At 40.6% G+C, this 27,920-nt stretch overlaps 1 protein-coding gene across 10 annotated transcripts in view; it reads left to right on the forward strand.

Moving 5' to 3' along the window:
- KATNAL2 (katanin catalytic subunit A1 like 2) overlaps nt 1–27,374 on the forward strand; it is a 32,915-nt gene extending 5,541 nt beyond the window's left edge. For 2 of the 10 annotated variants that reach the window (XM_061362286.1, XM_061362293.1), the window contains exons 2-16: nt 1,838–1,908; nt 2,515–2,681; nt 4,043–4,085; nt 4,505–4,628; nt 5,698–5,808; nt 6,282–6,380; nt 7,084–7,161; nt 9,327–9,425; nt 9,905–9,968; nt 11,259–11,377; nt 14,326–14,417; nt 16,264–16,374; nt 22,696–22,858; nt 25,519–25,621; nt 26,940–27,374. In XM_061362286.1, the coding sequence (XP_061218270.1) occupies nt 1,838–1,908; nt 2,515–2,681; nt 4,043–4,085; nt 4,505–4,628; nt 5,698–5,808; nt 6,282–6,380; nt 7,084–7,161; nt 9,327–9,425; nt 9,905–9,968; nt 11,259–11,377; nt 14,326–14,417; nt 16,264–16,374; nt 22,696–22,858; nt 25,519–25,621; nt 26,940–27,079 (1,584 nt within the window). In that variant the 3' untranslated portion in view covers nt 27,080–27,374. Of the gene's footprint in view, nt 1–269; nt 1,583–1,764; nt 1,909–2,514; nt 2,682–4,042; nt 4,086–4,504; nt 4,629–5,697; nt 5,809–6,281; nt 6,381–7,083; nt 7,162–9,326; nt 9,426–9,904; nt 9,969–11,258; nt 11,378–14,325; nt 14,418–16,263; nt 16,375–22,695; nt 22,859–25,518; nt 25,622–26,939 lie in introns of those variants that run through there. The other 8 variants (XM_061362291.1, XM_061362283.1, XM_061362284.1 and 5 more) reach the window with 8 other exon arrangements.
- Nucleotides 27,375–27,920: the final 546 nt, after the last annotated feature.

Below are 27,920 nucleotides of genomic sequence, written 5' to 3' on the forward strand. Positions count from 1 at the left end.
GCTCTGCCCCGTGCTTCTTACAGGTTGGCAAACACACGGAGAGCTATTAGTTTTAAAATAAAATAAGCGCTGATTGTGCTATCTCAAGTGTTTAAATTGGCAGCAGAACACTATATGATATCCACTGCTGTGTACAGAGCAGAGGGAGCAGGTAGGTCTAATCTGACAAAGGAGAAGCATGCTAAAGATGAAAGTTGGTTTTGCAGCAAATTACATCACCCAAAAGCACCTTTGCACCTTAATTCTTCAGTATCTGCAATTTGCTATAATGAGACCAGGAAGGATAGAGAAATTGTCTTTCCATGTGAATATTTCATTTAGGCATCTTGTGGGATTTAAAAACAAGCCCAGTACTAACTCTTTGGCTTGTTTGTGTGCCAGGCATTGGCAGAGAGCAGCAGAAGCCATTGCTACAGATGCTGGGGCTCTGCTTCCAGTATGAAGAGGGCAAAGATTTGTGGGTTTGTCACCTGTAGGTTCCTAACATTTGGGCTAGGCTTTTTCTTGGGAATGGATGCAGGCACTGATCGATTTGGAACAGAAGAGAGGGAAACTGGGTGAAATTGGGAGTCTGTGTATGCATTGCTGTGCAATGTGATCAAGAATATATATGTGCTCTGCAGCCAACAGAAACTACTGCTCTTTCCCTATCCACTAAACCCTTTCATGCTCACACTGGGTCCTTATAAGTAATCACAGAATCACAGAATGATAGAATATCTCAAGTTAGAAGGGACCCGTAAGGATCGTTGAGTGCAGCTCCCAGTGCTGAATGCCAGCACCCTAAAAGGGAAAGGAAGTTATTCATTGGCCTAAATGTGGTTTTGGCCATACCTGCTTTTCCTGTGGTCGCAGCTTCAAATCCCAATGAGGCAGACTGAAGCAAATACACTGATTTTTGGAGCTCTCCTTATAGCAACTTCAGTTGCAACCCTAAAGTCTCAGGGTTTCTCTGCAGACACTTGGCATATATGGCATGTTTCATCAGATTAAGGCTTTATTCTAGTATCGTGGAAGATTTCTGTTTCCACTGCCCCTTTTTCTGTACTCAATACTGATTGCACTTATGCTTCCCCAGATGTGGGTTCTCTGAATGATGACGGAGGTATTTCAGGCTGCCTTGTTTTAACACTGAGCCATTTGTGAATAACTTTGGATTCTCCAATCAGTGTGGAGAAATCCAGGACTAATTCCATATTAAAATTTCTGCATGTTGGGACCTGACTTTTTTCAATCATATGTTAAAATCAGGCAAGCATGATGTTACCCCAGACTATGAACTCTTCATGTGCTCTATTTCACATGTGCTTATGTATCAAGGCCTGTGAAATGGGAGGTGCCGGCAGCATTACAGCTGGTCTTTATAGTGTAGTCATGCAGATCCCAGGCCTGTTCTCCATCCACACTTCTCCAAGCACTCAGAAGATGTGTTTCTAGTTGCAAGAGAAGGACACAGCCAAACTGGAGCATGAGGTTTCCTTGCACAGCCCTTGGAGACACTGTGCATGAGGTCCGCAAGAGTCTTACCCTGAAATCCGCAGCAGCCTGGACATGCTGGAGATCCACAACCATAGTAAGGGAAGTAAGTTATTTTTTGCAACTTGAAAGTAACGTTCTTTTCCCTAGGAAAAGGTTTCTACCCATTCAGTAGCCCTGATAATGTGTAAGAAAAATTACACTGAAAACAGCTTTCCTTGTGTTTATTAACAGTGAGTTGTTTTACAGTTCTTGCATGCTGTTGTCTTAATTTGTTTGTTTCCACAGGCTACATTTAGATGCTGTTTACAGCAATAAAGAGAATATTACATTTGATCTAGAGCTTTGTGTTAATTCACAGGATGAGATGCGAACAGAAGCTCGTCGAAAAAATATCCTCATTCTAATTCTGCATTATTTAATGGAGAAAGGGTATGTTATTTTTAAAGAATAATGTTCTACATTTGTAGGTTTGTGCATGTTTGACCTCTTGTGATGTGTCCTTCTGTCTTCTGTTGGGTGAGTCGACAGCATGGCCTTTCGGTTTCATATGAGGAAGAGTTAAACTACTATTATATATCTTGGCGCTTTACTTTGCTAAATTATTCCAGTTTCTGGGCCAAAAATATCCTATATAATTTAAAAATACTTCATATAAATAAGTAAGCGTTTTTTTAATGGGGTTTATAGAATCAGAGAACAGTTAGGGTTGGAAACGACCTTAAGATCATGCAGTTCCAAGCCCCCTGCCATGGGTAGGGGCACCTCACACTAAACCATATCACCCAAGGCTTTGTCCAACCTGGCCTTGAGCACCATCAGGGATGGAGCATTCACAACTTCCCTGGGCAACCCATTCCAGTGCCTCACCACCCTTACAGGAAAGAACTTCATGCTTTTATAATAAACATAGTTGTGAACAGGTTAAAAATACCATACGCATACTAATGTCATTGTTTGCTTTTTCTTTTCAACAATCAGAATAAGATAATGAGTCACAGTTGTCAGTTTTGTTTGTTGTTTTTATTTAATTACCAGGTACGTTGATGCTGCGTATGCTTTGGAACAAGAGACGAAATTAAGTTTACGTGGCTTTGAAGTTTGTGACAACATTGATCTTGAGACAATTTTGATGGAATATGAAAACTATTACTTTGTAAAATTTCAGAAGTATCCTAAAATTACCAAAAAGGTCCTGGACACTGGTATGTGGCTGTGTTCCAAAATAAAAGACTGTTTCCAAAGCCTAAAATGTGCATTTGCCTGATGTGCTCACCAGAATTCTCATGTATATCAGCATTTAATGTTTGAACTCTTACAGTTACAGAGCTATAGTTCTAGCACATATGATGTAAGAATTGAGACATGGGGCTTTGAGCTCTTCTGCTCTTTCTTCTCTCTTTCTATAGAGGAACAAGAAGGTTGTATTTTTCTGTCTTTTTAAAAGTGCTTTGATCATGGAAAATGCCATGTAAGCACGAAGTGTTGTGGCATGGATGTATTCACTTTCCTTTCCTGGGAAGGCAATTGTAAGTCTGTTGTATTTTGGATTTAATTTTTAAATTAAACCACTTCAATGAAATATTATAACTTAGCTCATCCAAGCTATTGCTTAAAAGTTTATCATCACTCATCTCATTAACCATCTCTTTTGCACATTTTCATATCCTAAACGTAATGTGCCAAAAAAGTAGTAGGTTTATTTGCTCCATAGGACTTGAAGTCTGAGTTATTAATGAATGATACAGAATAAGGCAAATCAGAATATGAGCATTCTGTTATGACCCTGAGAGCCTGAGTGGTTTTGTAGTTGAGCACAAAATGTAACTTATAGAAGCCATAAGAACTACTGTGTAAGAATCAGTTTTGAAAAGCTTGAAAGCTACAGAAAACACCAACATCTGTACCTGTTTGTCTTGTAAGAAAAATATAAGTTATCAGAGAAGGGGAAGATTGACCAGAGAACGTCTCTGAGCAGTTGTCATTGTTTCATATGGCTTCCAACAACTTTCAGATCACAGGTAAATGAAATGTTTGATAAACACAAAAAATTTCCTGTATAGGTGAAATGATTTTGAAACATAGTTTGATAACCACCATTGCAATGTGGTGTTTATACTGTCTTGGTATGTTGAACCATGATAAAATCAGTATTAAGACAAGTAAGGCAAATTCTTATTTCCCAATTCGGCAATGAAAAAAAAATTAGGATTAAATAGGTGTTCCATGTGATATATTAAATTAGTTTAAGTTAGTGTTTAATTTCTGGTAGTGTCCATTTTACAGTGAAAATGATACTGGTTTTAAAATGTAAGGAAAGAAACCAAAGACTGAATTTAACCTAAAATTTAACAAGCCTGAAGCCAAACTGCTCTCTCCAATATCAGTTTGTTTTCAAAACACTTTTGTAAGCTTGTATTGCTTATAATCATGCTATTCCTGTTTATGCAGTATTTCCAAAGTCATTAATGTGTGCTCAAAAGTATGTTTGAATGGGGTGAGGAAATCAAGTTGCTCTTTTTTATATCCTTAATTATTTTCCATTTTAATATTAATTTTGCCACAGCAGAAAATAAACAACAGCTGAGAACTAGGGGAAGACCAAGAAGGTAAGAGAAATATGTGGGTTTTTTTCCTGTGCAGAAAATTTTCCTATAAAAGCAATATGCAGCATGGTTAAAATAATGTTGTGGTACCACAGGAATACTAAAGTGTAGAGTCACACTGCTGACTCGGTGGTACTTTTTTCTGTATCTGCTAGAGGAAAGCAGAGACTTATTTCCCAAATGGAGATCCAGACAACTTACAGAGGTTTTGCAGTGTGGCTGAGGTGGGGTGGCGTATTTGAGAGCAGTAAGATTGAACTTTGCTGTTTTTGAAATGGATGCTTTAACTTCAGTGGGAGCAAAGGTAGCTCAATACTGCTTTATTTGAAAACTGCCTTTTAATCTTGGTATTTTGAAGGAAAAAAAAAGTTATGAAAGTCTTTCATTATTTTATTTTTTATTTTTATTTTTTTTAATTCTAGGGCAGCAAGCTCTTTTCAGAACCTCCCAAGGCTCAGACATCTGACAGTGCAACAACCGTTGTTAACAACCTCATCTGGAAGTGCAACAGAATTCAGATCTTCCACCAAGGAGAGACCCAGCCAGGTTTACATGTGTTTTATCTTGGCACCGTTATTGTTGAAATTAATGTGACTTTATTTTGAGAGGCTATAGGCAGCGAGAGGGTGTGAGTTTCTCAATTAATAATTATGTTATTAATACCTTTTACTAATTACGTAATTTAAGGATTATAAATGCAAGACTAATGCAAGGAGAATATGCTTCCTGGCTGGGATTTGGGGAGCATGTCACAAGCAAAAATTAGAGGAAAAAGAGTCATATAATCCACCATATATGGAAAGCAACCAGAGTTTTCCCATTAGATTCATCCTTTAGTGCCAGAAAGCAGGACAAGCCAAGCAAGTAGAAAGTCTGCTGTCAGTTATAAGCATCTTCACAGTGCATAAGGTGTGTGAGATTGGGGGAGTAATTTGGCTTTCTAATTTTCAGGTTTTTGAGTCTCGTTTTTGTAAGATTGTGTCAAAACTATTTTATTATCATCCTTTACAGAGGATGGAACAGGAACAGCAGGTTGGTGGGCGAGCACCATATCTGTTACAGCTTTTGAGGAACTAGGTGAAGGACAACCTCTGGGTTTTTTTCAAGTCCTTGTCTGTATTCCTTCATGGAGAGCACCTCATCTGTAACCAGTTTTCACTCTTCAAAAATAAGATTAAAAAAAACAAGCATTAGATTTTTTATTTTACAGCAATAGCTGCTGTGAAGTGTATGTCAAAATAACTTAGAATCTAAAAAACCTCTTCATTTCTGAGTTGGCATGCCGTGCCTTATATATGGATGTCGTTTCCACTGTGTTTCTTCTCATAGCTATGTAAAATGCAGATACCTGCAACTTAAACTGGGAGCTGCATGCATGAAATAGCTTGAATGCTGAGCTCCAGAGACAGTTTTCACCACTGCGGTCACCAGTTAGATGAAGTCTAACTAATGCACAATGGTGTTTGTCTGACAAATACAGGATTACTCTTGCAATTTCCATGTAACGATACAGTTTGTCTGGGCATGTACGAAGAGATGAGATAATACCCATAATGGAATGGCTGCAGCTGATCTACTTGGTAACGTGTCTGGTTTAAAATTTATTTTTCTGTAGAATAATGACAGTGCAGTTACTCTGGAGCAATCTGACTTTGGCTTAAGCATCTCGGCAATCAGCAGAAGTGGAGGAGATGGCACTCACACAAGAAGGGTTGGTGGAAAACTAGTATGTGATTTATGATGGAAATATGCTTATAGAAACTTAAAGTTTTTCACAAATATTTAATACCAGCTTTTGTATCTTAATTTTATATAAAATTTTCATATATAATTAGCCAAAGGGTGAATTTTATTATTTGGGCATTAATTCTTTGTATTAAATAGTACTTCAAACATAATCAAGAGGGAGGAGTATTTCTGGTTTAAAAAAACAGTGATAATAGCTAAAGTTGAAGATAAATTTCAAATTCCTGAATGAGATGATAGGAGGCTCAGCACTTAAATGGTTGTATGACTGAGATACGTGTTCTTTTCCCATTGCTACCATAGATTCCAGGGGCAGTTTTTTCCATATTTAAAACCATATATGAAGTAAGGAAACTCATTGCTGTAATGGCAAGCAAAATTTGGACCAGTGGAGTTTTAACAACATAGTTACCATCATTGTAAAGCCTATCACAACATTATTTTCTCCTTTAGGGCCAGGTAATTGACTTCCATGGGATGATTCAGGATGCTGTCAAAGTATCATCAAATGGAATAGTCTTGAACAGCCTTAACTCTGATCCGGATCCATCAGTAAGTGTTTCTATTTGTATTTCCAATGAATATGAGCATCTGTTTTACATAACAAGGAGCAAACTAAAATACCACAACAACGTTGTCATTGAACATGGAAGAAGACAACAAACACGAATCATAGACTCATAGAACAGTTAGGGTTGGAAAGGACCTTAAGATCATCTAGTTCCAACCCCCCTGGGTTCATCCCAAAAACATACTGCAGAAACCTGCAGAACAGAGGGTGAAATACTGGTTCCTTTGAATTCAATATGTTATTTAGTGTCCACCTTGTCTGAGATAAGAACAGAGTTTGGGTGGTTCAGAGAAATTTTCACTGATAACTCCTTGAAACAAGCCATAGGTTCTCAGACGGTGCATCCAACTTAGGTGGTGGCAGTCTGCAGACTGTCAATACACAGAATGTGATGATGCAGTGACCCCTAGTGATATTTTTCACTCTTAATATATGTAGGTCATATTTAGGACTATGTGTGCAGTAACAGAACTGCTCATTTTAATGTTACTTCAGGATTAGATTCTTTCAGATGAGAAGAGTTACTGCAGGTATAGCTCACTTCAAAATCTTAATTATTATCTATATTTTTCCAGCTTTCAAAGTAGATATAATGATGTCTCAGCTTTTTTGAAACTATGTCATAGTTTATCTATTTAAAAACAACAGAAGTCTGACAAGAACTTACATTTGTCTTCTTTTTAGGAACGATTATTAAAACCCCTTAGTGCTTTTATTGGCATGACTGGTGAGATGAGAGAACTTGCAACAGTTGTAAGCAAAGTAAGATTGGATCTCCATTTTGGTTTTATAGAGATCGTGGTTGTCTTTGTCATCTGAGAATTCTGTTTGTTTCTTTCTGCTGTCACTGATAGTGGTTATTCTTGAATGTGCAGGATGTTTTCTTATCATGCAACTCCCAGCAGGTCATTTCTTTATGTAATGATGTTTCTTTCTGATTCCCGATGGGAGGAAGTAATTAAGCCCATTCCTTTCTAATGGGAAACATGTAATCTAATCATGCTGTACACATGAGACTATCATAGCTTTTCCCTTTGTTCTTACTGCTATATACAGCACTGAAAAGAGATATTTAAATATATTAGCTAATATCAACTATTATTTAATGTACCTGGAAGGAATTCCAATATTGTCAGCCTCTTTTCATTTCACTCATGAGTTGAGGTGAAGTCTAGCAAACAGGCCCTGGGCTACTGGGGGTCAGTGGCTATGAAGCAGGTAAATGTTTTGCATGCATCACTTTCCAAAACCCAAAAGGCACTTGTCTTTGGAGTATCACAATATCTGATAGTGTTATGACTCTTCCTTTCTATAAGCATCAGAAATGGTATCCGCTCTTGCTCACACATACTTAAAACCAGCTGTAAAACTTTTGCTGACTGTTTTTTATAGCTATGTATGGCTGAAATTCTTGGTCTGCAAGTTTTGCACTTGCACTTTAGTAGAATTGACCTCTTAAGAAATTTCCAACCTTAAAGTAAGAAAATGCTCATTAATTTCAATTCAATTCTCATTACATTAAATTTAATTAAATAAAATTTAATTAATGGTATACCTTTAGAAGAACATTGTTCTTGTTGCTACCTTAGAAAAAAGCAACAGGCTTGTTTTAAGCCTTCATTATGGTATGTTTTGTAAATTGTTTTAAACCTTCCATTATGGTAAGTTTTGTAAACTGCGCTAGTATGTTTCTAGTTGCTATGGTAATCAGCACTGTGTAAATCAATAAAAATAAATAGCACATGGTATCTATTTTACAATACAATCTAATTTAATTTGGAAACAGTTATGGAAGTCTCTACTTAGTAGCAGAAATTTGATTCATCTTCATTTGCTGTTAATAAAAAGGGAAAGTGTAATCTATATAAATATTTTCCCTAATTGTATTAAATCATATTTTCCCCTTGGATATAAGCACATAATTTTTCTTCAGTCTCTGGGGACTGCCTGTTTTCATTGGAGAGCAGAATTTATCCAAAGTATTTGTATTGAGGATAGGATATTCTGTGCAGAACAATTAGTCTCTGGAACTCAAAGCCACAAAATATTGGTAAAGCAAATGTAAAGATTCATAGAAGATTTGAAAGTTTGATGAATTAAATGAAATTAATTTAGTAAGTGCTTCAGGGCATAGACTAATTACCGACTATCTTTTGATAAATGCTTAGGGGAATATTTTCCTCCTGTTAAGAGTTTCTCACAGCTTTTCCTGCAACATACAAAGTCTTCTATAGTATGAGTAAATAGCAGTTTTTCGCTGTTACTTGTAAGAATATAAGCCGTAAAGTTACTGAGTGTCAAGTTTAAACCAAAGAAAAGTATTTTCATATTGCATATGATTGAACTGTGGAACTTGTTACTACAGAGTAACATGTTCAAAACAGAGGTAAGAGAAATTCGCCTAAGAATGAATGTCAGAGGGTGTTTGAATTCAAAGACTAAGATGTAATTTTAATTATCAAAGTCTTTGGTTGCAGATTTTGGTGAATGTAAATATGAACCAACATGTCACTCCTGTTGCTTACACTTCTTTTTAAACATCCAGTACTTGCCAGCATAAGAGACAAAATATTAGGGTTGGTGAAGATTCATGTCATGGTAGCTCTTCATGTGTTAGTTAGTTACTAAAAGCAACTGTCAGAAAACAGATCTGAGAAACAGATCTGTTCAGCATATACATTTAGCAGTATATATACTCTTAGGGAAACAAGGGGCTTGAGGGGAAACAAGGCACAGTGTAGCAGCTCTGTAGAAATGATTGCTGTGTATGCTTTCCTTTTGGGAGGTCCCTGGGACATAAGGTTAAATAATACAGTTTCTATAACTTAATAGCACTCTTTATAGCTGAGTCAATTATTTTACTTTGCTAGAGGTTATTATCCAAATGCAGAAGAAATTTTACTAACAGGATGTGGTGTATGTTGCAGGACATTTATCTCCATAATCCAAATGTGAAGTGGGATGATATTATTGGGCTGGATGCGGCTAAAAGACTAGTCAAGGAAGCAGTTGTTTATCCTATAAGGGTAAGGAGCTAAATAGTTTTGAGAAAACCACTGTTTGTCTCATTAGCATTTTCCTTGTAGTTACAGTGGTGTTTTAGGGTTGTCTATTTCAGTGCTTTTGTAGGCAGTTAAAACTGTTTCTGTTCCTGTTTCATCTGACAATGGCGTACCCATTCTCCTACAGGAAAATGGCCGTTCAATATTAGAATTAGTGTTGGGTTTTGTTTTTTGGCACCTTTGGTAATGTAAGAGGTGCTGGATTTGGCTGATTCAGTGGAAAATGACTTGAAGAGTATCTCAAACCAATTGCATTTGAAGAATTCACTTAAACCACATTTCAAATAGCAAACACAAATTGTTTTGGAGGGGTTTTATTCCCCTCTCTTCAAATTTCTTACATTTCCTGAACACGTTAGGAGCAGTGGAGGTAGGGTTAGAGTCCCTTGCATTTTTTATAATTGATAGGTTTTTAATCCTCAACTACTTTTCTATTTCCACAGTACCCCCAGCTGTTTACTGGCATTCTGTCTCCTTGGAAAGGATTATTGCTGTATGGACCACCAGGTATGGAGAGCCTTATACCCCACCTGTTTATCACTGTGTCTGGCTTTGTCCCATGGATAAATCATTGATGCTAATTAAATCAAACGTGTTAATGAAGAACATGTTCTCTAATATTAAATAAAAGGAGATCGTGTTAGATGATTATGTCTATCTCTGGCACTCAAACCTGTCCATTTTCCTTTCTCACAACCCTTGATCATTTCTACACCTTAATCTTCCAAAACGAGTACTTACACTAACGGTTCAGAGGAGGGAGAACTCATATCTCTGTTTTCACTCAGGTTGGACCATAGTAATCAAGTTTGGCTTGACCTGATCTTATGAAATATGAATAAATCTGGACTCACTTCCTTGAGGAGGTGTCCTTTGTCCTTTCTTTCTTTCTTTTGTGTTTGGGGGTTGTTTTAGAAATGGGGTGGAAGCCTTGCTCTCTGCTGTGCTATCTGAGTGTTGTTCATGTCAGCACAGTTTCTCTGCTCCCTATGCTCCACTCTGACACAAGCATTATCACCTTGAGGATGACTGGAAAGTGACAGAGGGCACAAGTACCTCCAGAGCCAGGTTGCAAAGACTGTCACTGCAGTAAACTCCATTTGTTCCTGTGAATCTTTAGATGTACTTGCCAGCAAAGGCATGAAACCATTTCAGCATGTAGTACTTCAGAATTTGAGGAATGCATTTCCACCACTGTATTACCTGAGTTTCTCCAGGCAATCCTAGAAGGGCCACAATGATTTGAGGGCTGGAGCACCTCTGCTGTGAGCACAGGCTGAGAGAGCTGGGCTTGTTCAGCCTGGAGAAGAGAAGGCTCTGGGGAGACATTATTCCAGCCTTTCACTACTTAAAGGGTTCTTACAATAAAATGGAGACAGAGGCTTTTTGTAGAATCTGTATGATAGGACAAAAGGTAATGATTTTAAATTAAGAGGAGGGAGATTTGGGCTAGTGAATGACTCTGAAACACTGGCACAGGTGGTAAAGATGAGGTGGTAGATGCTTTATCCCTGGAAACACTGAAGGTCAGCTTGGATGGGGCTCTGAGCAACCTGATCGAGTTGAAGATGGTCATGATCAGCTTGGGGGGGATTGGACTAGATGATCTTCAAAGCTCCCTTCCAACGCACATCATTCTATGTTTCTATAACTTCTATTTTACTGTTTCTATCTGACTGGTAGTATAATGAGGGGAATTATTCAAACGTTTGCATTGTATTTCTTTAGAGACTGAATCAACAGCCTTTAGAGTCTAAACAAATCTTTAGAGACTTTCTTCAACACTGTTGTTTGTAGGTACTGGGAAAACTTTGCTTGCTAAGGCTGTTGCCACAGAATGCAATACAACTTTTTTCAACATATCAGCATCCACCATTGTCAGCAAATGGAGGGGTGATTCAGAAAAACTTGTCCGGGTAAGAATTAATCTGTCATTTATTGTACTATAACAAACATCAGGTTACCACTTGAAGAACTGGAGTTTAGCACAGAACTGGACAGTGGAGTATTCATCTGACATTCATGCTCTCTCCTGTATTGGACAGCACGTATCTTGTTCTTCAAATGGGAATAACATCACTTCTGTAGGTGTCTCACAATGGATTCTTGCTGTGGAATTCTAGTTCTGTAGTGTAAGATGAAGCTGATTAACACAGCAAGGATGCTGGAGAGGGACCATTCACTAGGGACTGTAGTGATAGGACAAGGGGTAATGGGTTAAAACTTAAACAGGGGAAGTTTAGATTGCATATAAGGAAGAAGTTCTTTACTGTGAGGGTGGTGAGGCACTGGAATGGGTTGCCCAGGGAAGCTGTGAATGCTCCATCCCTGGCAGTGTTCAAGGCCAGGTTGGACAGGGCCTTGGTTTTTACTAAGCCAATATTTATATGTTTTCATTAAAGACATGGTTTAGTGTGAGGTGTCCCTGCCCATGGCAGGGGGTTTGGAACTAGATGATCTTAAGGTCCTTTCCAACCCTAACTATTCTATGATTCTGTGATTCTATTCTTGACTTACTGATAACAGACAGGCAAGCAGAGCTCCTAAGTAGAGTAATGTCTGCTTAGCGACCGTTTCAAAGCACTTCATATCCTTTCTGCAAGGGTTGGCTCTTAGTCTCCTTAGAAAATGTTATCTGGATTCCCAAATTCACTACTATTCTTAGTTCTTAGGGCACAGAATTGGCAAACAATTCCTGTGTCACAAAGATCTTACAGTCAAATGCAGATGTGATGATAGTTAAAAGAAGGTAGTTTGATGGTAAATGGGCAGATGTATTTTTGCATATAGCCTAGCAATTAGCATGCATGGCTCTACTGTGGTACAAAAACATTCAAGGATTCAAGTGTAGCATCCTTGCCCAATATAGCATCTCTGTTATAAATGTGCTCCATTTTGGTGTAAGAAATCTCTAAGCTCTTTGCCTTCCCTTACGCTTATCTCGTTGGCTGCACTTCGGATGGATACAGAGCTCTTGAGAGTGAATAACCGTAACAGATTGCACTTGGCAAATAGCATTGCAAGCATTGTTAATCTCTCTTGAATTTTAGGCAATGTCTGCAACATAATTACTCTTCATATGTCCTTTGTCCTTTAAAATAGCACATTTTTCTTCTGACATTAACCTACTATGTTATTGATTCTCTTGAAATCTGTCTCAGTAGCTTCCTAGAAGTTTCCCTTCTGGCATGAATAGGGAAGGGACAGTCTGTTTTTTGACACCATCATCCAAAAAGGTTTTTGTGAACATGCTGCAGCGTTTGCAGCGATACTGAACTTGTAGCATTTTACCTTTAGTTGAGTTTTTGGCAGAGTCCAACAATGAAATAAGATTGTCGATCAGGACAGCTCTAAGAGAAGTATTGTGTGAATTTATATCCTAAAATCACATGAGGCTGGAGCAGGAGTCTTCTGAAATTGTGTGAGGGATAAGTGAGCTTTTGTAGTCATTTGTAGGCATGTCCACTCAACGGGTTTTCCTCAGTTCTCAGCTGTATTGATGTGATTTTTGTATTTCAGATTTGTAATAAAAACATAGACTGGGCAAATAATTTAAACCTTGTGCTTCATATCCAACATGTAGAAGGTGCATTTTATCTTTTTTAATTTTTTTTTAAGTGTTCAGATTAGAAAGTGCTCAATTAATATATATTGTTAGTGATATTCATTTAAAAACCCTAAGAATACTTCACTGAAGAACTGACAGTATGCTCTTACCTCTAATATAAGCCTGTCCACAGAAATATAGAAGAAATTTCTTTCTCCAATGGCAGACCCAGATTTTTTGTATCAGCTTTATGCTCTATTTTTTAATCTTGATTAAAGATTATGTTTGCTTTCACCAGGAAAAACAAAAGAACTCTTGATTCTTATCAAGAGAACCAGTCCATTTTCTTTCATTATGGTTCAGATGACTTGTATTTTTTTCTCTTAAATCCATATCAAAAAAAAACAACAACAAACTACAAATGGAGCAACAACAAAAGATACATGTTTAATCTCGTAACAATTGAGGGGTTCCCAGAGTTCTCTGATGATCATTTTCTTCTGTCCCATTATTCACAGGATACTCTGATAGGATTTATCCAGAAATATTTACAGAATCGTAGAATAGTTAGGGTTGAAAAGGACCTTTAAGATCATCCAGTTCCAGCCCCCCTGCCATGGGCAGGGACACCTCACACTAAACCATGTCACCCAAGGCTCTGTCCTGCCTGGCCTTGAGCACCACCAGGGATGGAGCATTCACAGCTTCCTTGGGCAACCTATTCCAGTGCCTCACCACACTTACAGTAAAAAACTTCTGCCTTATATCTAACCTGAATTTGCTTTGTTTAAGTTTGAACCCGTTGCCCCTTGTCCTACCACTACAGTCCCCAGCATCCCTATAGCCCCCCTTCAGATACTGGAAGGCTGCTGTGCGGTCTCCACGCGGCCTTCTCTTCTCCAGGCTGAACAGCCCCAACTTTCTCAGCCTGTCTTCATATGGGAGGTGCTCCAGCTCCTGATCATCCTCGTGGCCCTCCTCTGGACTTATTCCAACAGTTCCATGTCCTTTTTATGTTGAGGACACCACAACTGTACACAGTGCTCCAAGTGAGGTCCCATGAGTGCATTTATTATCTCTATATACATATAGAGACGATTATAGGGCTGTGTTCTTTATACTTCCTTTACAGACCTTTGAGAATCTGAGAGGACTCAGGGACCCTCAGCCTACCCAGAGCTTTTTCCCAGCAGATACCCCTTTTGTCCTAGGAATTTAGAAAATGGATGCTGTTAAATTTATCTTCTGTCCAGTGTCCTTAATGCCTTTTTGTGTAAGTTTATCTTCTCTTTCACATTTACTCTTCTCTCTAAACAGGTATTATTTGAGCTTGCCCGGTACCATGCTCCTTCCACAATTTTCTTGGATGAGCTGGAGTCAGTTATGAGTCAAAGAGGCACTGCTTCTGGGTAACTGATGAGACTACTTCCTATGGCTTTAGGATAATATTTTTCCCCTTTCTACTGCATCTTTTCAGTACTCTGTGTGTGTCCAGGTGCTGACCAATGTTTAATCACAGAGTGTACCTGTTAGAGATAAATCGTAGCTAAACTAGAGCCTGAGGCTACTCTATCAACTTCAGCAGGAGCATGACTGTGTCTCTGGAAGACATGTCTTTTAGACTTTATTGACATTATAATTACTTCGAGTGCTAATGGTTAATTTTCTTGACTTTTTATTAAGCAATTTTTCTTTTGTTCTGTTGTCAGCTGTCAGAGCCTCACAGTGTGTTACTGTCAGAATGCCTGTCAATCAGCTCTGAAAGTACTGCTTCATGGAAATGTTGCATATGCTGTGGGGATTTAAAGAGCAAGATGTAGTGGTTGTTCCATTCACAATAGATGAGATCAGTAGAAACGCAAGTGTGAAAGGTTGTGTCAGATTAGCAAGGGACTATGGGTTCAGCGAGACTGGTAGCACAAGGGAAGTGCAAGAGTGTGTAACCAGTGGTGCTGTGTTTCAAAATGAGGGATTTGAAGTGGAAATTTGGGGAGGAAACAACAGATGACTTGTCTGAGGTGAGTAAGAAGCAGCTGATGTTGTGACACTGGACAAGCTTAGGTGTAACAGGGTAAGATGGGTGTACACAGTGGAATGACATTTCCATTAATGGGACAAATTTAAGCGGCGTTGCTGTGACTTCCAGATGCAGGAATGGGAGGATGTCATTATTGTCATCCAGGGCATAGACAGTTTATTGTTAAAAACAGATTGAAAAACTTTGGGATGGGGAAGAAGCAGGAGAAATATAAAAATACTGTTATATCCATTAGAAGCCCATTACAGTGGATTTCATGTACTGTAAATTATATACTCACAAAGATTTATAAACACAATATGCCATATTGTAAAGATACAACATGTAATAATTGTTAGTTAATTGCTATTAATTATGAGCCAGATTTTGCCTTCATAAATACTTTTAACCATCACTGGATTATGTATTTTAGTAAGGATTTTTATCCAAGATTATATAGTTGTTTTTACAGATCCTTATTAAATACTGACTTGGCACTAATGTGTCTGTGCTTTTGCAGAAGTAAGCCATTAAACCTGAGTTGTAGCTTTTACCATGTAAGACTCTGGATGTTTTCTCTGGGTTTGATCCCAGAATTTCCAAGAGCTCCACATCTGGGACCAAGAGTTCAAACCAGTTTCCTGCAAAATCAGTTACCTGGATCAGGGCCAGAGTTCTTACCACTTTGCTTAAGCTCCCCTTCTGTTTTTGAGGAAGGATCCTTTCCATGTGGTGTCTGCCCCATTTTTAATTTAAATATAACATATTTTTCTGTTCGCTTTTGATAGAACATTTTGCAAAATACTGAATTCAAAATCTTCTTATGGCCACTTAGCATTAACTCACAGAAAAATGCCAGTAGTTGCCCTATGCTTGCCTTGTGTTAGTTATTTAATGGCAACTATCATATTAAAAATGTTCCCTTACATAGATCAACCAAACTTTAGCTGTTTTCCAGTAAATGTCAGTGTTGTGTAGAGATTTATATGAATAAAAAAATAAATATTTTCTGTGGATTCTAGTGAATTCTCCTCACTTTAATGCACTGAAGAGAGTCCATTTAAGTAATCATTAGAAAGCTTGATTTTTAATGCTTAGATGTTAGCTAATGGAGCTTAATAATGCTTTGTAGTGGGGCAAAACTGTGACAAGGGCTCAGTTGCTGTGAATGACACTGTATAAATAAAGATGATTACTTTAATGCACTGAGCAAATAATATTTCTCTGAATCTTGGTAGTGGTGAACATGAAGGAAGTCGGCGGATGAAAACAGAATTACTGGTGCAGATGGATGGCTTGGCCCGATCTGATGATCTTGTATTTGTTTTAGCAGCTTCCAATCTGCCATGGTAAGAGATCCAGAGAGTACATTTTGAATACATTTGCATGAGCTTCTAAGCACAGATAAAGATTTTATTTAGACTTCTGCAGAAAAAGCCTTGATATTTGGTTAAAGCATTTAAAGATTAATTTGGAGCTTTTACTTTTAAACTCTACAATTCTTTCTATTTGTGTCACATGAGAATAATCCATAATAAAGTCAACATATGCTAGTCTTACCAGCTGCTAATATTTAAAATGGAGTATTTGACTTTATAGGCAAGTTATTTACTATGTTTAAGTTAAGAAGGGTTTCAGCCTGGAACTGTAAGGTGCTTAAAACATCTAGTACTTAGGATATTCCATAAGTAGGAATGTTGGATTTTATTTGTGTGAAATGCGACTTTGAAAAGTTGAAGGACAAAATGGTCCAGTTTCTTTAACATCATTTAGAATAAAAGAATAAAAGTTTTAAGATTGGAACTATGGCACTTCATCGCATTGTACTGAAAATGGGCAGGCCATGTATTGAGGGCAAGACACAGGAAGGGATGGGGTGAGAAGGTAATATTTGTAGTGTAACAACTGTGGATGCTCAGGGGAATCCAACATACAGGAAAAAATGGCCAGCTCATGTGCCATGGCCACTGCCAGAGCCAGCATGTTTATCTGACTTGGTCATTCATTTGAACTATTGTAAAATATCTTCCTCTTTCATACAAAACATCATCAAATTACAGGATTGTTAGGGTTGGAAGGGATCTCTGGAGATGACCTAGTCCAACGCCCACCCTCTAGTCCGACCCCCAGTGGTTGCAGTTGGTACATGAGAATAACAATGGCTGTTGGTTAAGCACAGCTAGTTTTAACAATCTGATTTGTAGCTCACTAATCATCTAGGTACCAGGAAGGTAATTTTAATTATTTCTCTCTTCTGAACGTAAGAAAGCCAAAGGGAAATGGTCTTCTAGGCACAGAGACACAGTTGCTGCATAAAAACAGGCAGTGTGTTAACCCTTCGGTATCCCTCATTAAAATTAGACAAATTGAAATAAATACCTAAGACTCAGTTGAGAATTAGACAGTTCTTCTCTAATGTAAAGGCTGGAGTTTCTGTCCGTCATGGGAGGACAGCCAGTCTACCTCCTTCTACAAGTCTGCCTTTCCCTCTACATTTTCCTTCCTTATATAAAATCTTACTTTCCCACAGAGCCAAAGAGCAGTGCTTCCGACAGCCCTTGCTGAAATTCAAGTGCCAAAGTGGCAACATAACCAGAAGCTTTCATCTGCCACTTTCTATGGCCTGCCCAGGGCTTACAGGCCCTTTAACTTGGAGAATAGCTATATGGGCACCTAAAATTCATGTAGGAATTAAATGTACAAGTTAGGGTGGTTCCTACCCTGACCCAACAGCATGAATACAAACCCATCACTGGCTCTTACAGCAGTAATAGCAGAGTCTGTGTGTTGGTTTGGGGGATTTATGTCTTGAACAAACTCATGAATTTAGATCAGTACAAAATCCACCCCATTTTGTGTTACAGTATCTACATGAAAGGAACTGAGCAGAATTTGACTCAGTTGCATTCTAGTTGTGTAACAAAATGCTGAAAAACAACTGTTCACACACATAGTAGCTGTTTAAGTTTGAAAGAGAATTAATACATTAATAACTCAATTGGGTTTTTTTTACGCTATAGATGTTGATACTGTAGTATCACTACCCTTTAAAAAAGAGAAACTCTGAGCAGTGCTTTGCACCTTTCTGTTGTCTCTGAAATTATCCTGTGAGCACCAAAGCTTCACATGTGATGCTGCAGCATGGCAGTATTAAAAAGGATCAGATGTCTTTAGAGGATTCATGTCTTTCTACTCCTGCACATCGGTTTGAAAGGAAAAACTGGGTATTTGAAACCCACTGAAGAAGAGTTCAGAGACAGCAAAGGGTCTGAAGGTCAGCGTGTGGCTAATGCTAGATGTAGGGATCTTGGAGATGTGTTAATGAAACATGGAGCTGACCTCTTTCTGCTTCTGAGGAAAGATATTCCTGTGCTTGAGTTGTTACCATGTGTCTGCCTTCTGCAATCAATAAACTCTTTCTGGAAAGTCGTGCAGAAAGTGTAGAATACAGTTTGGAGTGGTTTACACATTTGATTTTGGACCCTTTTTCAATTCTGAAGTGCTAAACTCTGCAAAACTGCTTCTTTGAAACATCAAAAATGACACAGGGTTTGTTTTAAGAAAGACCCAAAATGACAAGATTTCTCCTCCCACAGAAAGCAGTCTGTGTTGATTTGAGGGTGGCAGCTGAGACACTGTGAGAAGCCAGGTCTGGCTTTTCACAGTTCTATACCTGAGAGGTTAGAATTTCCTTTTGGACTTTCACAGTGTTGCTTATGGGCAGGTTGGGTTTTGCCCTCTCTTAAACTAGGCTGTCTGGCATAAATATCCCTGCTGCAGAGAACATGCTTTAAGATGTGGCTGTGTGCATCCTTAGAAAGGTGTTTAGGGGACGGAAAGCTAGTGAAAGCCATGAGCATCTTACATTGTCATTGAAGCTTAAACCTTGAGGAATTTGGGAGTATCTGCTCCCAGAGAGGTCAGACGGGTTTGAACCCCTTTTAAGATATCAACTATATGCTTACAGATTATTTTTGTGTACGTTAGGTGACATTCAGTCCTGCTGTAACACGCAGACTTCAGCTGCATAGGGATGTTTCATAACGAAGTTTCAGAATCCCTAGTACCACAGTCTGAGATTGTGGCTTCACAGAATAGCCCTGTGTTCTTGCAAACATTTGGTATTAAGCTGGATTTCAAGAGATTTGTTTAACTTGGATACTTATTGATCATGGAAAAAAACTAGTGCCAAGCTGCTTTTAGATGAATGAAAAGAAGCCTAAACAAAGCTCTTTATTCTGTCTTTAAGCTACAGCTATTGATCTTCCCCTTCAGCCAATGCTTGCTGCCCAGTCCCACTTCCTGCTACTCATCAGCAAGGCACTTTCTATTGACAAATTACTTGTTGAAATGGTTCAATGTAATTAAATAAAGGCCTCATTAACAAAGAAATAGTGATCCTTAACCATGCAGTGAATATTTCCTAAGGTATTAGTGCATTTAATTCAACTTCCATGGAGTGCTGCTTTCTTCTCCTTCACCTTCATGGTGGGTGAAACTTTGGAGCAGGCTGATAGACTCTGCTTCTGTCTGAGCCTAGTCCCATTGGAGCTATGAGCACGTGGCCAAGATGGATAGAAGGAGAGGTGGGCTGTGAAACCCAAATCAGATAGGTTGGAACTGGATGATCTTGAAGGTCCCTTCCAACCCAAACCATTCTATGATTCTGTGATTACACCGTAACAAAGCCATTCCTTCGCTTTTAGCAGTGCACGGTGTGTGGTGGAGGACAGCGAGGAAGAAGAGCAGAGGATGGTGTGGGGAAGCCCTAAGACATGGAGTGAGACCAAGCCCTCAGTTTATGTGGATTCTGCTCAGGCCATTTGCACAGGAGGGTGGGAAGTAGGAGGGATGAAGTTCCCTTGTTCCTGGTGCCTTTTCATCTAGAGCACTGCAGTGATGATTGCACTAAGCAGGGAGTAATTATGGACCAGTCAGCTCTTTTACCATTTTGGATTTCATCTCTGGAGTTCTTGAGGTCTTTTAATTTCTGCCTAAGATACATTTGTTACGCTTTTTCTTTCTGGAAATGAAAATAGATGTTTATCTTGCTTATCTTCATGAAATTTGGGAGTGATAAAGTAGCATGATGCCTCTTGATGTCAATCTGGGAAAGCTCCATAAAGTCACCTGCTTTTACAGGTGTCTTTTCATGAGCATTTCTTAATACTTCTGTTGGCTGTTGTTTGAGAGAATATTTTGGTTGGCTTAGTGCTTATTATTGTATTCTCGTTAGTGTCCTTTAACCGTGCATTTGATTCCTAACAAAACAATTTAGCAACAGCCTAAACACTTAAGATAAAAATATTCTGTCTTAATTTTCTCTTTAGCCAACAAGCAGCTTCAGAGCACTCCTGGGGTGACCCCCAAGATCACAGTTTCATGAGCACCCTCACCAAACGCACTGATACACAGAATTTGTTCTTTTACCTAGAAAGTTTCCAATTTTACTCTGTTTATGCAGAGGATGATAATATGGATAAATAAGCCAAGGGGTTGGTCAGCCAGAGAGTAATTATTTCCAGACAAGTAAAGCAATTTTGAGAAGTTGAGCTGAAAAATACATTTTTAAGGAGAGTGGGGACTAACCTGGTTCTTTGTTCTGGGTGGGACCCTGTGTGAGACATGTTGCACTGAATGCTGGATGGCATCTTAAACATCTTAAAAAATCAATAATAGTATACCAACAACCATTGATTAACAAACTATGGTATTTAATTCTGGGGTTTTGAGTGAATTCCTGTTGTCCTCTGACTTCTATTGATCTGGTTTTCTGATTGTTGCTTTCATTGCTTTTGGCTCAGCACACATGGAACAAGCTTTCCCAAACCAAGAGGTCCTTTCTGTGAAGAGGGATAGAATCATAGAATGGTTTGGGTTGGAAAGGACCTTAAGATCACCCAGTTCCATCCCCCCTGCAGGGACACCTCACACTAAACCATGTCACCCAAGGCTCTGTCCAACCTGGCCTTGAACACTGCAAGGGATGGAGCATTCACAACCTCCCTGGGCAACCCATTCCAGTGCCTTGCCACATCACAGTAGAAAATGTTTCTACTTGCACTGATCTGAGAGCTGGCCATGCTGAGGTCTGTGGAATGCAGGCACCCATATGCAGATTTGGAAGCCCATTTTGGTTTTCTTTATCATGTGCTAGGCCAGTAGAAAATATTTGCCATTAAAAAAAAAGGACAAATCACCAAAGGTGACAGAAATAAAGTTCTGTTGGTGTGCTATAGATCCGTCTTGACCTGGCTTCAAGCTCCCTGTAAATTAAAGAGGAGTTCCATACAAGAAGTGTTGCTTAAATATTGGCCTTGCTGGCAAAAAGATTTCACCCAGGGAACTGGGGTATGTGGAGGCAGGTTTATTTATGTGAATCTGCAGTCACAGACTACAGACACAACCCTCCCTGGTTGCTCCTGCTCAGCCAACAAGGGTGGAAATGGTGCTTGGGGCTCCCGGTTTTCTGTCTGCACAAGACACATTGGAGCGAGTTTCTCCTTGATGAGTTTCTCAGCAGGTGTGAGGACTGAATTGTGTTTTAAACAGAAATAACAAGCCTGTGACTGAATGGGGCCAATAGAGAAAGACGGGTACAGCACTTGGAAGGGTACTAGCTTGGAGCAGCTCCTGGAAGGCACTGGAGACTTATAACTGAGTAAATATTTACTAACAGCTATTTCTTGTTGAAAATTGTATTGATGATTGGAGTACTAATAGACCATTCCCATTACACAAGTGGCAAGGGATGAACCAGAGTAGGAATTTGTATTCAGTTGTTTGGTTGTGTTACTGTTAGGTGCAAACAACTGAAAATAATTGTGGGGAAAAAAATGTATTAAAATGAACTGTTTGGATGTGTGTCTGAGCGAAGTTGGCATGCCGGGTGTACCAGGACTCCTGACACTTGGTGGAATCTGTGGACACTGGCCCGAAGGACTGTTCATGGATGGTGATGAAACACACTGAGAAAAGAACAGAAAAACATTCATTTTTCTTTCAAGCTTCCTTCGTGCATCACAAGCAAGCAAAAATGAAGAGTAGTCCCAGTCTTTTGTGTTTTACCTTTTTTTTTTTTTTTTTTTTTTGTAAAATACCTTTATCAGTGTTGATGTTAACAGCATCATGGGGTTTGGCTCACTGACACATTTATGCAGCCTGTTCATCCTTTTTATAAGGATATTTTCCTTTTGGCTTATCAGTTATAATCTGTATTGCAGGAGCAGTCTCAGATCGACGTCTCATTCTGTCATAAACACTGCCCTCATATCCAACACCTCCAGTCTGTATTTTATACCTACTAAGCAAGTAATTAGTCCTGACAGTGCCCCAGACAGACAATTAATAGCAGAGGGAGAAAGGGAGAGGTTGTTACTGACTAGACTTATTGCATAGGAGTACCAGATCCAGGGATGATAACTAAAAGTTCTCTTTCTTATTGTTCAGCCTGTTGCAAGCCAGCATCTCTTTACTAACAGACTGAAGAGGAATACACTGGATAATTAACCTTTTCCTTCTTTTTCCTTCTTTTTATTTCCCCAAATTAGGTTGACACAGTTGCAGGTGGGGTTCAAAAATGTCAGTCCCTTCAGCGAGTAGCTTGCTGCCGAAGCCATGTCTCCACAATAAGATGCACTGAGACAATTCTTCTCCTCCTTTGTTTGCAGGGAGCTGGATTCTGCCATGCTGCGGCGTCTGGAGAAGAGGATTTTGGTAGACCTCCCTAGCAAAGAGGCACGGCAGGTGATGATCCAGCACTGGCTGCCCCCTGTGAGCAACAGCGGAGCAGTGGAGCTGAGAACAGACCTGGACTACAGCTTGCTGGGCCAGGTGAGACAGCACTGCAGCTAGGGTTGATGCTTCAGGTCTTCCTGGGTGGGAACCATGTGCAAGTGACACTCATCATCCACACTGATGGAATTACACATCTGTGACATATGGAGATGGGGGAAGGACCTCAGCTCAGTTTGAGGCTCCAGCCAAAGGGTGAGGCACACCACTTAGTGTTTCACAGGCATGTTCCTGCCCATGGAGATCATTAGTTTCTCACAGCCCTGCTTGCAAAGTGGTGTATTCTGAACCCCTCAGTCGGGCCAGCTTTTCAGCCTTAAATACAGGGAGACTTCCAGTAGCAGTATATTTTATTACTCTTCTCACCAGGCTGGGAGCACTTCCAATTCATCAGGGTAATGAACAGTTAATTGTATAGGGAAGGTTTGCCACAGCTCCACTGCTGCAGGAGAAAAGAGCATTTAGACAGTGAAGAGATTCACTTGATACCCAGGCTTTCTTCATTTAGCCCTTTGTCACATCCTAGATTCTTTGAAAATACCTTGCAGCTTACTCAGTTGGCCCTCTTCATGCCTGTTCACAGACACAACGCTGCTCAGTTTTTCTTTCACAGATGTTAATAAGGAAACACAGGTATTATATTAATAGGAAAGCCAGGAATGGACACAGAAAGGTGGGTTTTATTTAACCTACAGCAAATTTCCCTTTAGAAAGAAAATACCCAGTACTAAAATCATAGAATGGTTTGGGTTGGAAAGGACCTTAAGATCATGTGCACAAGTCCATGGGTCCTGATGAAATCCATCCGCAGGTTCTGAAGGAGCTGGCGAATGAAGTTGCTAAGCTGCTGGCCATCATATTTGAAAAATCATGGCAGTCAGGTGAAGTTCCAGATGATTGGAAAAAGGGAAATATAACCCCCATTTTCAAGAAGGGGAAAATGGATGACCCAGGGAATTACAGACCAGTCAGTCTCACCTCTGTGCCTGGCAAAATCTTGGAGCAGATTCTCCTGGAAGGTATTCTAAGGCACATGAAAAACAACAAGGTGCTTGGTGACAGCGAGCATGGCTTCACTAAGGGGAAATCCTTCCTAACCAATTTGGTGGCCTTCTATGATGGGGCTACAGAACTGATGGACAGGGGTAGAGCAGTTGATGTCATCTACCTGGATTTGTGTAAAGCGTTCGACACTGCCCCACACGACATCCTTGTCTCTAAATTAGAGAGACATCAATTTGATGAATGGACCACTCGGTGGATAAAGAACTGGCTGGATGGCGGCACACAAAGACTTGTGGTCAGTGGCTCAATGTCCGGCTGGAGACCAGTTACGAGTGGTGTCCCTCAGGGATCAATGTTGGGACCGGTCTTGTTTAACATCTTTGTCACTGACATGGACAGTGGGATTGAGTGCGCCCTCAGCAAGTTTGCCAATGACACCAAGCTGTGTGGTTCGGTTGATATGCTGGAGGGAAGGAATGCCATCCAGAGGGACCTTGACACGCTTGTGAGGTGGGCTGATGCCAACCTCATGAAGTTTAACTGTGCCAAGTGCAAGGTCCTACACCTGGGTTGGAGCAATCCCAGGCACAGCTACAGGCTGGGCAGAGAAGAGATTCAGAGCAGCCCAAGGAGAAGGACTTGGGGGTGCTGGTCGATGAGAAAATGAACATGAGCCGGCAGTGTGCGCCTGCAGCTCAGAAAGCCAGCCATATCCTGGGCTGCATCAAAAGGAGTGTGACCAGCAGGTCCAAGGAGGTGATCCTGCCCCTTTATTATGCTCTCGTGAGACCTCACCTGGAGTACTGGGTACAGTTCTGGTGTCCTCAACATAAAAAGGACATGGATCTGTTGGAACAAGTCCAGAGGAGGGCCACGAGGATGATCAGGGGACTGGAGCACCTCCCATATGAAGATTGGCTGAGAAAGCTGGGGCTGTTCAGCCTGGAGAAGAAAAGGCTGCGTGGAGACCTCATAGCAGCCTTCCAGTATCTGAAGGGGGCCTATAGGGATGCTGGGATTGGACTCTTCGTTAGGGACTGTAGTGGTAGGACAAGGGGTAATAGGTTCAAACTTAAACAGGGGAAGTTTAGATTGGATATAGGGAGGAAATTCTTTCCTGTTAGGGTGGTGAGGCACTGGAATAGGTTGTCCAGGGAGGTTGTGAATGCTCCATCCCTGGCAGTGTTCAAGGCCAGGCTGGATGAGGCCTTGGGTAATATGGTTTAGAGTGAGATGTCCCTGCCCATGTCAGGGGGGTTGGAAATTGATGATCTTAAGGTCCTTTCCAACCCTGACTATTCTATGATTCTATGTTGTTCAGATCCCCTGCCATGGGCAGGGACGCCTCACACTAGACCATGTCCCCCAAGGCTCTGTCTAACCTGGCCTTGGACACTGCCAGGAATGGAGCATTTATCACTTCTTTTGTCAGCCTGTGCCAGTGAAGCCTGTTCCAGTATTTTCCTTGCTCTTAGAAGGTACTGTGAGCATTCAAAACAAGAACAAGCAACGTGATGTTGAAGGGAGGGTACACATAAAAATATAGATGTGTGTATATATATATATACATGGATATATATTGCAGACAATATAATTTACAGATATTTTATGTATATTTATGTAAAGCGTAAGCCCCATTCCTGTCCGATTTATACATCTGTAAGCTGTAATGTACCCTTCTGATCCCATCCTAGGAAACGGATGGGTACTCCGGCTCTGACATAAAACTCGTGTGCAAGGAAGCAGCCATGAGACCTGTGAGGAAAATCTTCGATGCTCTAGAAAATCATAAGCCAGGTACCAAAGCTCTGAGAAGGGAATCCACTCTGGGAGGTGCTGCCGTAGCTCTGTAACTCTAGAGATGCTACCGTTAACCCCAGCAGGTGGAGCTCTGTCATCTGCGTGGAGACATTGTAAACCCTGGATTTCTAAACATCTACCTAAGATGACCTTGCTGAAAACCAGGGCTCTGTTTAAAGCTGTCAGTGTCTGTGCACAGATACAATTTTTAGTTCATGTCACTGGGTTTATTCTGTTGTTTTCCTATAGGAAGTGCTGCATTAGGTAGTGGGGTGGGTTGAGTCTGGCTGGTGGCCTTGTGTCCACCAAAGCTGTTCCATCACTGCCCTCCTCCTCTGGACAGAGCAGACAAAGCATCACAAAAGGATCGTTGGGTTGAGTTAAGGACAGGGAGAGATCAGTCACCATTTACTGCCACAGGCAAAACAGAGTTGACATGGGGATGTGAGCTTGAGTTATTACCATTCAGAACAGGGTAATGAGAAATAAACCCAAATCTTAAAAACCATCCTTCCCTCACCCCGGCCTCCATCCTGAGCTCATCTTTGCTCCCTGTTTCTCTGCCTCCTCCCCCCCAGCAGCACAAGGAGATGGGGAATGAGGGTTGTGGTCAGTTCATCACACGTTGTCTCTGCTGCTCCTTCCTCCTCAGGGGAGGATTCCTCACACTCTTCCCCTGCTCCAGCGCGGGCAAACTTCTCCAACAGGAGTCCTTGCTGCAGGATGCAGTTCTTCATGAACTGCTCCAGCGGGGGTCCCTTCCATCGGTGCATCCTTCAGGAACAGATGGCTCCAATGTGGATCCCCTGCAGGATCACAGCCCCTGACAACAAACGCAGTGCAGTGTGGGCTCCTCTCTCCATGGGCCACAGGTCCTGCCAGGAGCCTGCTCCAGTGCAGGCCTCCACGAGGTCACAGCCTCTTTTGGCATTCCCCTGCTCCATTGTGTGGGCCTCCATGGGCTGCAGAGGGACATCTGCTCCACCATGGACCTCCATAGGCTGCAGAGGCACAGCCTGCCTCACCACAGTCTGTACCACAGGACAGCCTCTGCCTGAGAGCCTAAAGCAGCTCCCACCTCCTCCTTCACTGACCATGCTTTCTGCAGGGCTGTTCCTCTCACATGTTCTCACTCCTCTCTTGAGCTGCAGTTACACAGGGGTTTTTCCCCTCTTTAAACACATTACCCCAGAGGTATTGCTGCTGTAGTCCAGCCACTACCAAAACCTTGTCAGGCAAACCCAATACCTGCAGGGACATAAAAGAATGTCTTCTGGCAATAACAGCAGTATTTAATCAATTCTCTTCTCTTCAGGTAACCGTAACTTACCCGTGATCCAATTAGACACGATTACCACAGCAGATTTCCTGGATGTGATCACCCACACCAAGCCATCAGCAAAGAATCTAAGCCAGAAGTACACTGCTTGGCAGAGAGAATTTGAGTCAGTTTAAAAAGGAAAAAAAACCAAACCCAAAGATTGAAAACTTCCAAGACTTCTGCTATCCAAGTGCTGTTGTTTCCAGGAAAGAGAATGCAGACACAAAAGTCAGGGGAAAATCTTTGCTTTCAAAACCGGTGAACCTTTTTGAAACCTTCTTTTAATGGTGGGAGGTCTGGTGTTGGTTATTTTTTATTAGCTATTTTTAATTACCATTCCAGAAACATTCTTCATGGAATTAATGTAATGGCAGTTGCTATGTAATGAAGACTCCAGCCTTAATTTTATGTATAAAAACTTAGAAAATTGATTGTTTCTCCGTCTTATTCACAACAGTTGTTGAAGGGTTGGGGTAGAAAAAAAGGAACACAACACTTAAAAATAATTAGATAATATATAAACAGTACGATATGGAGAAGGCTCCAGCGAGAGAGAGCAGCTCCAGTGCCTAAGGGGACTGCAGGAAACCTGGAGAGGGGGCTTTGGACAAGGGCCTGTAGGGACAGGCCAAGGGGAATGGCTTGAACCTGCCAGAGGGGAGACTGAGATGAGCTCTTAGGCAGAAGCTCTTCCCTGTGAGGGTGCCCAGAGAAGCTGTGGCTGCCCCATCCCTGGCAGTGCTCAAGGCCAGGTTGGACACAGGGGCTTGGAGCAACTTGCTCTACTGGAAGGTGTCCCTGCCCGTGGCAGGGGTTGGAACTGGGTGAGCTTTATCATCCCTTCCAACCCAAACCAGTCTGGGATTCTGTGGTATTAGTGGAATTCTCCACTTCTGAGACTCACTAGAACATCTTTGCAATGAAATGTTAACTGCTTTCAGTAAAGTTCAACACCTTAGCAGTGCCTTGGAAATT

This window comes from Neopsephotus bourkii, unplaced genomic scaffold (assembly GCF_033783945.1).
Source record: "Neopsephotus bourkii isolate Nb327-2 ecotype Australia unplaced genomic scaffold, CSIRO-AGI_Nbou_v1 NB_1113, whole genome shotgun sequence".
NCBI lineage: Eukaryota > Metazoa > Chordata > Aves > Psittaciformes > Psittacidae > Neopsephotus > Neopsephotus bourkii.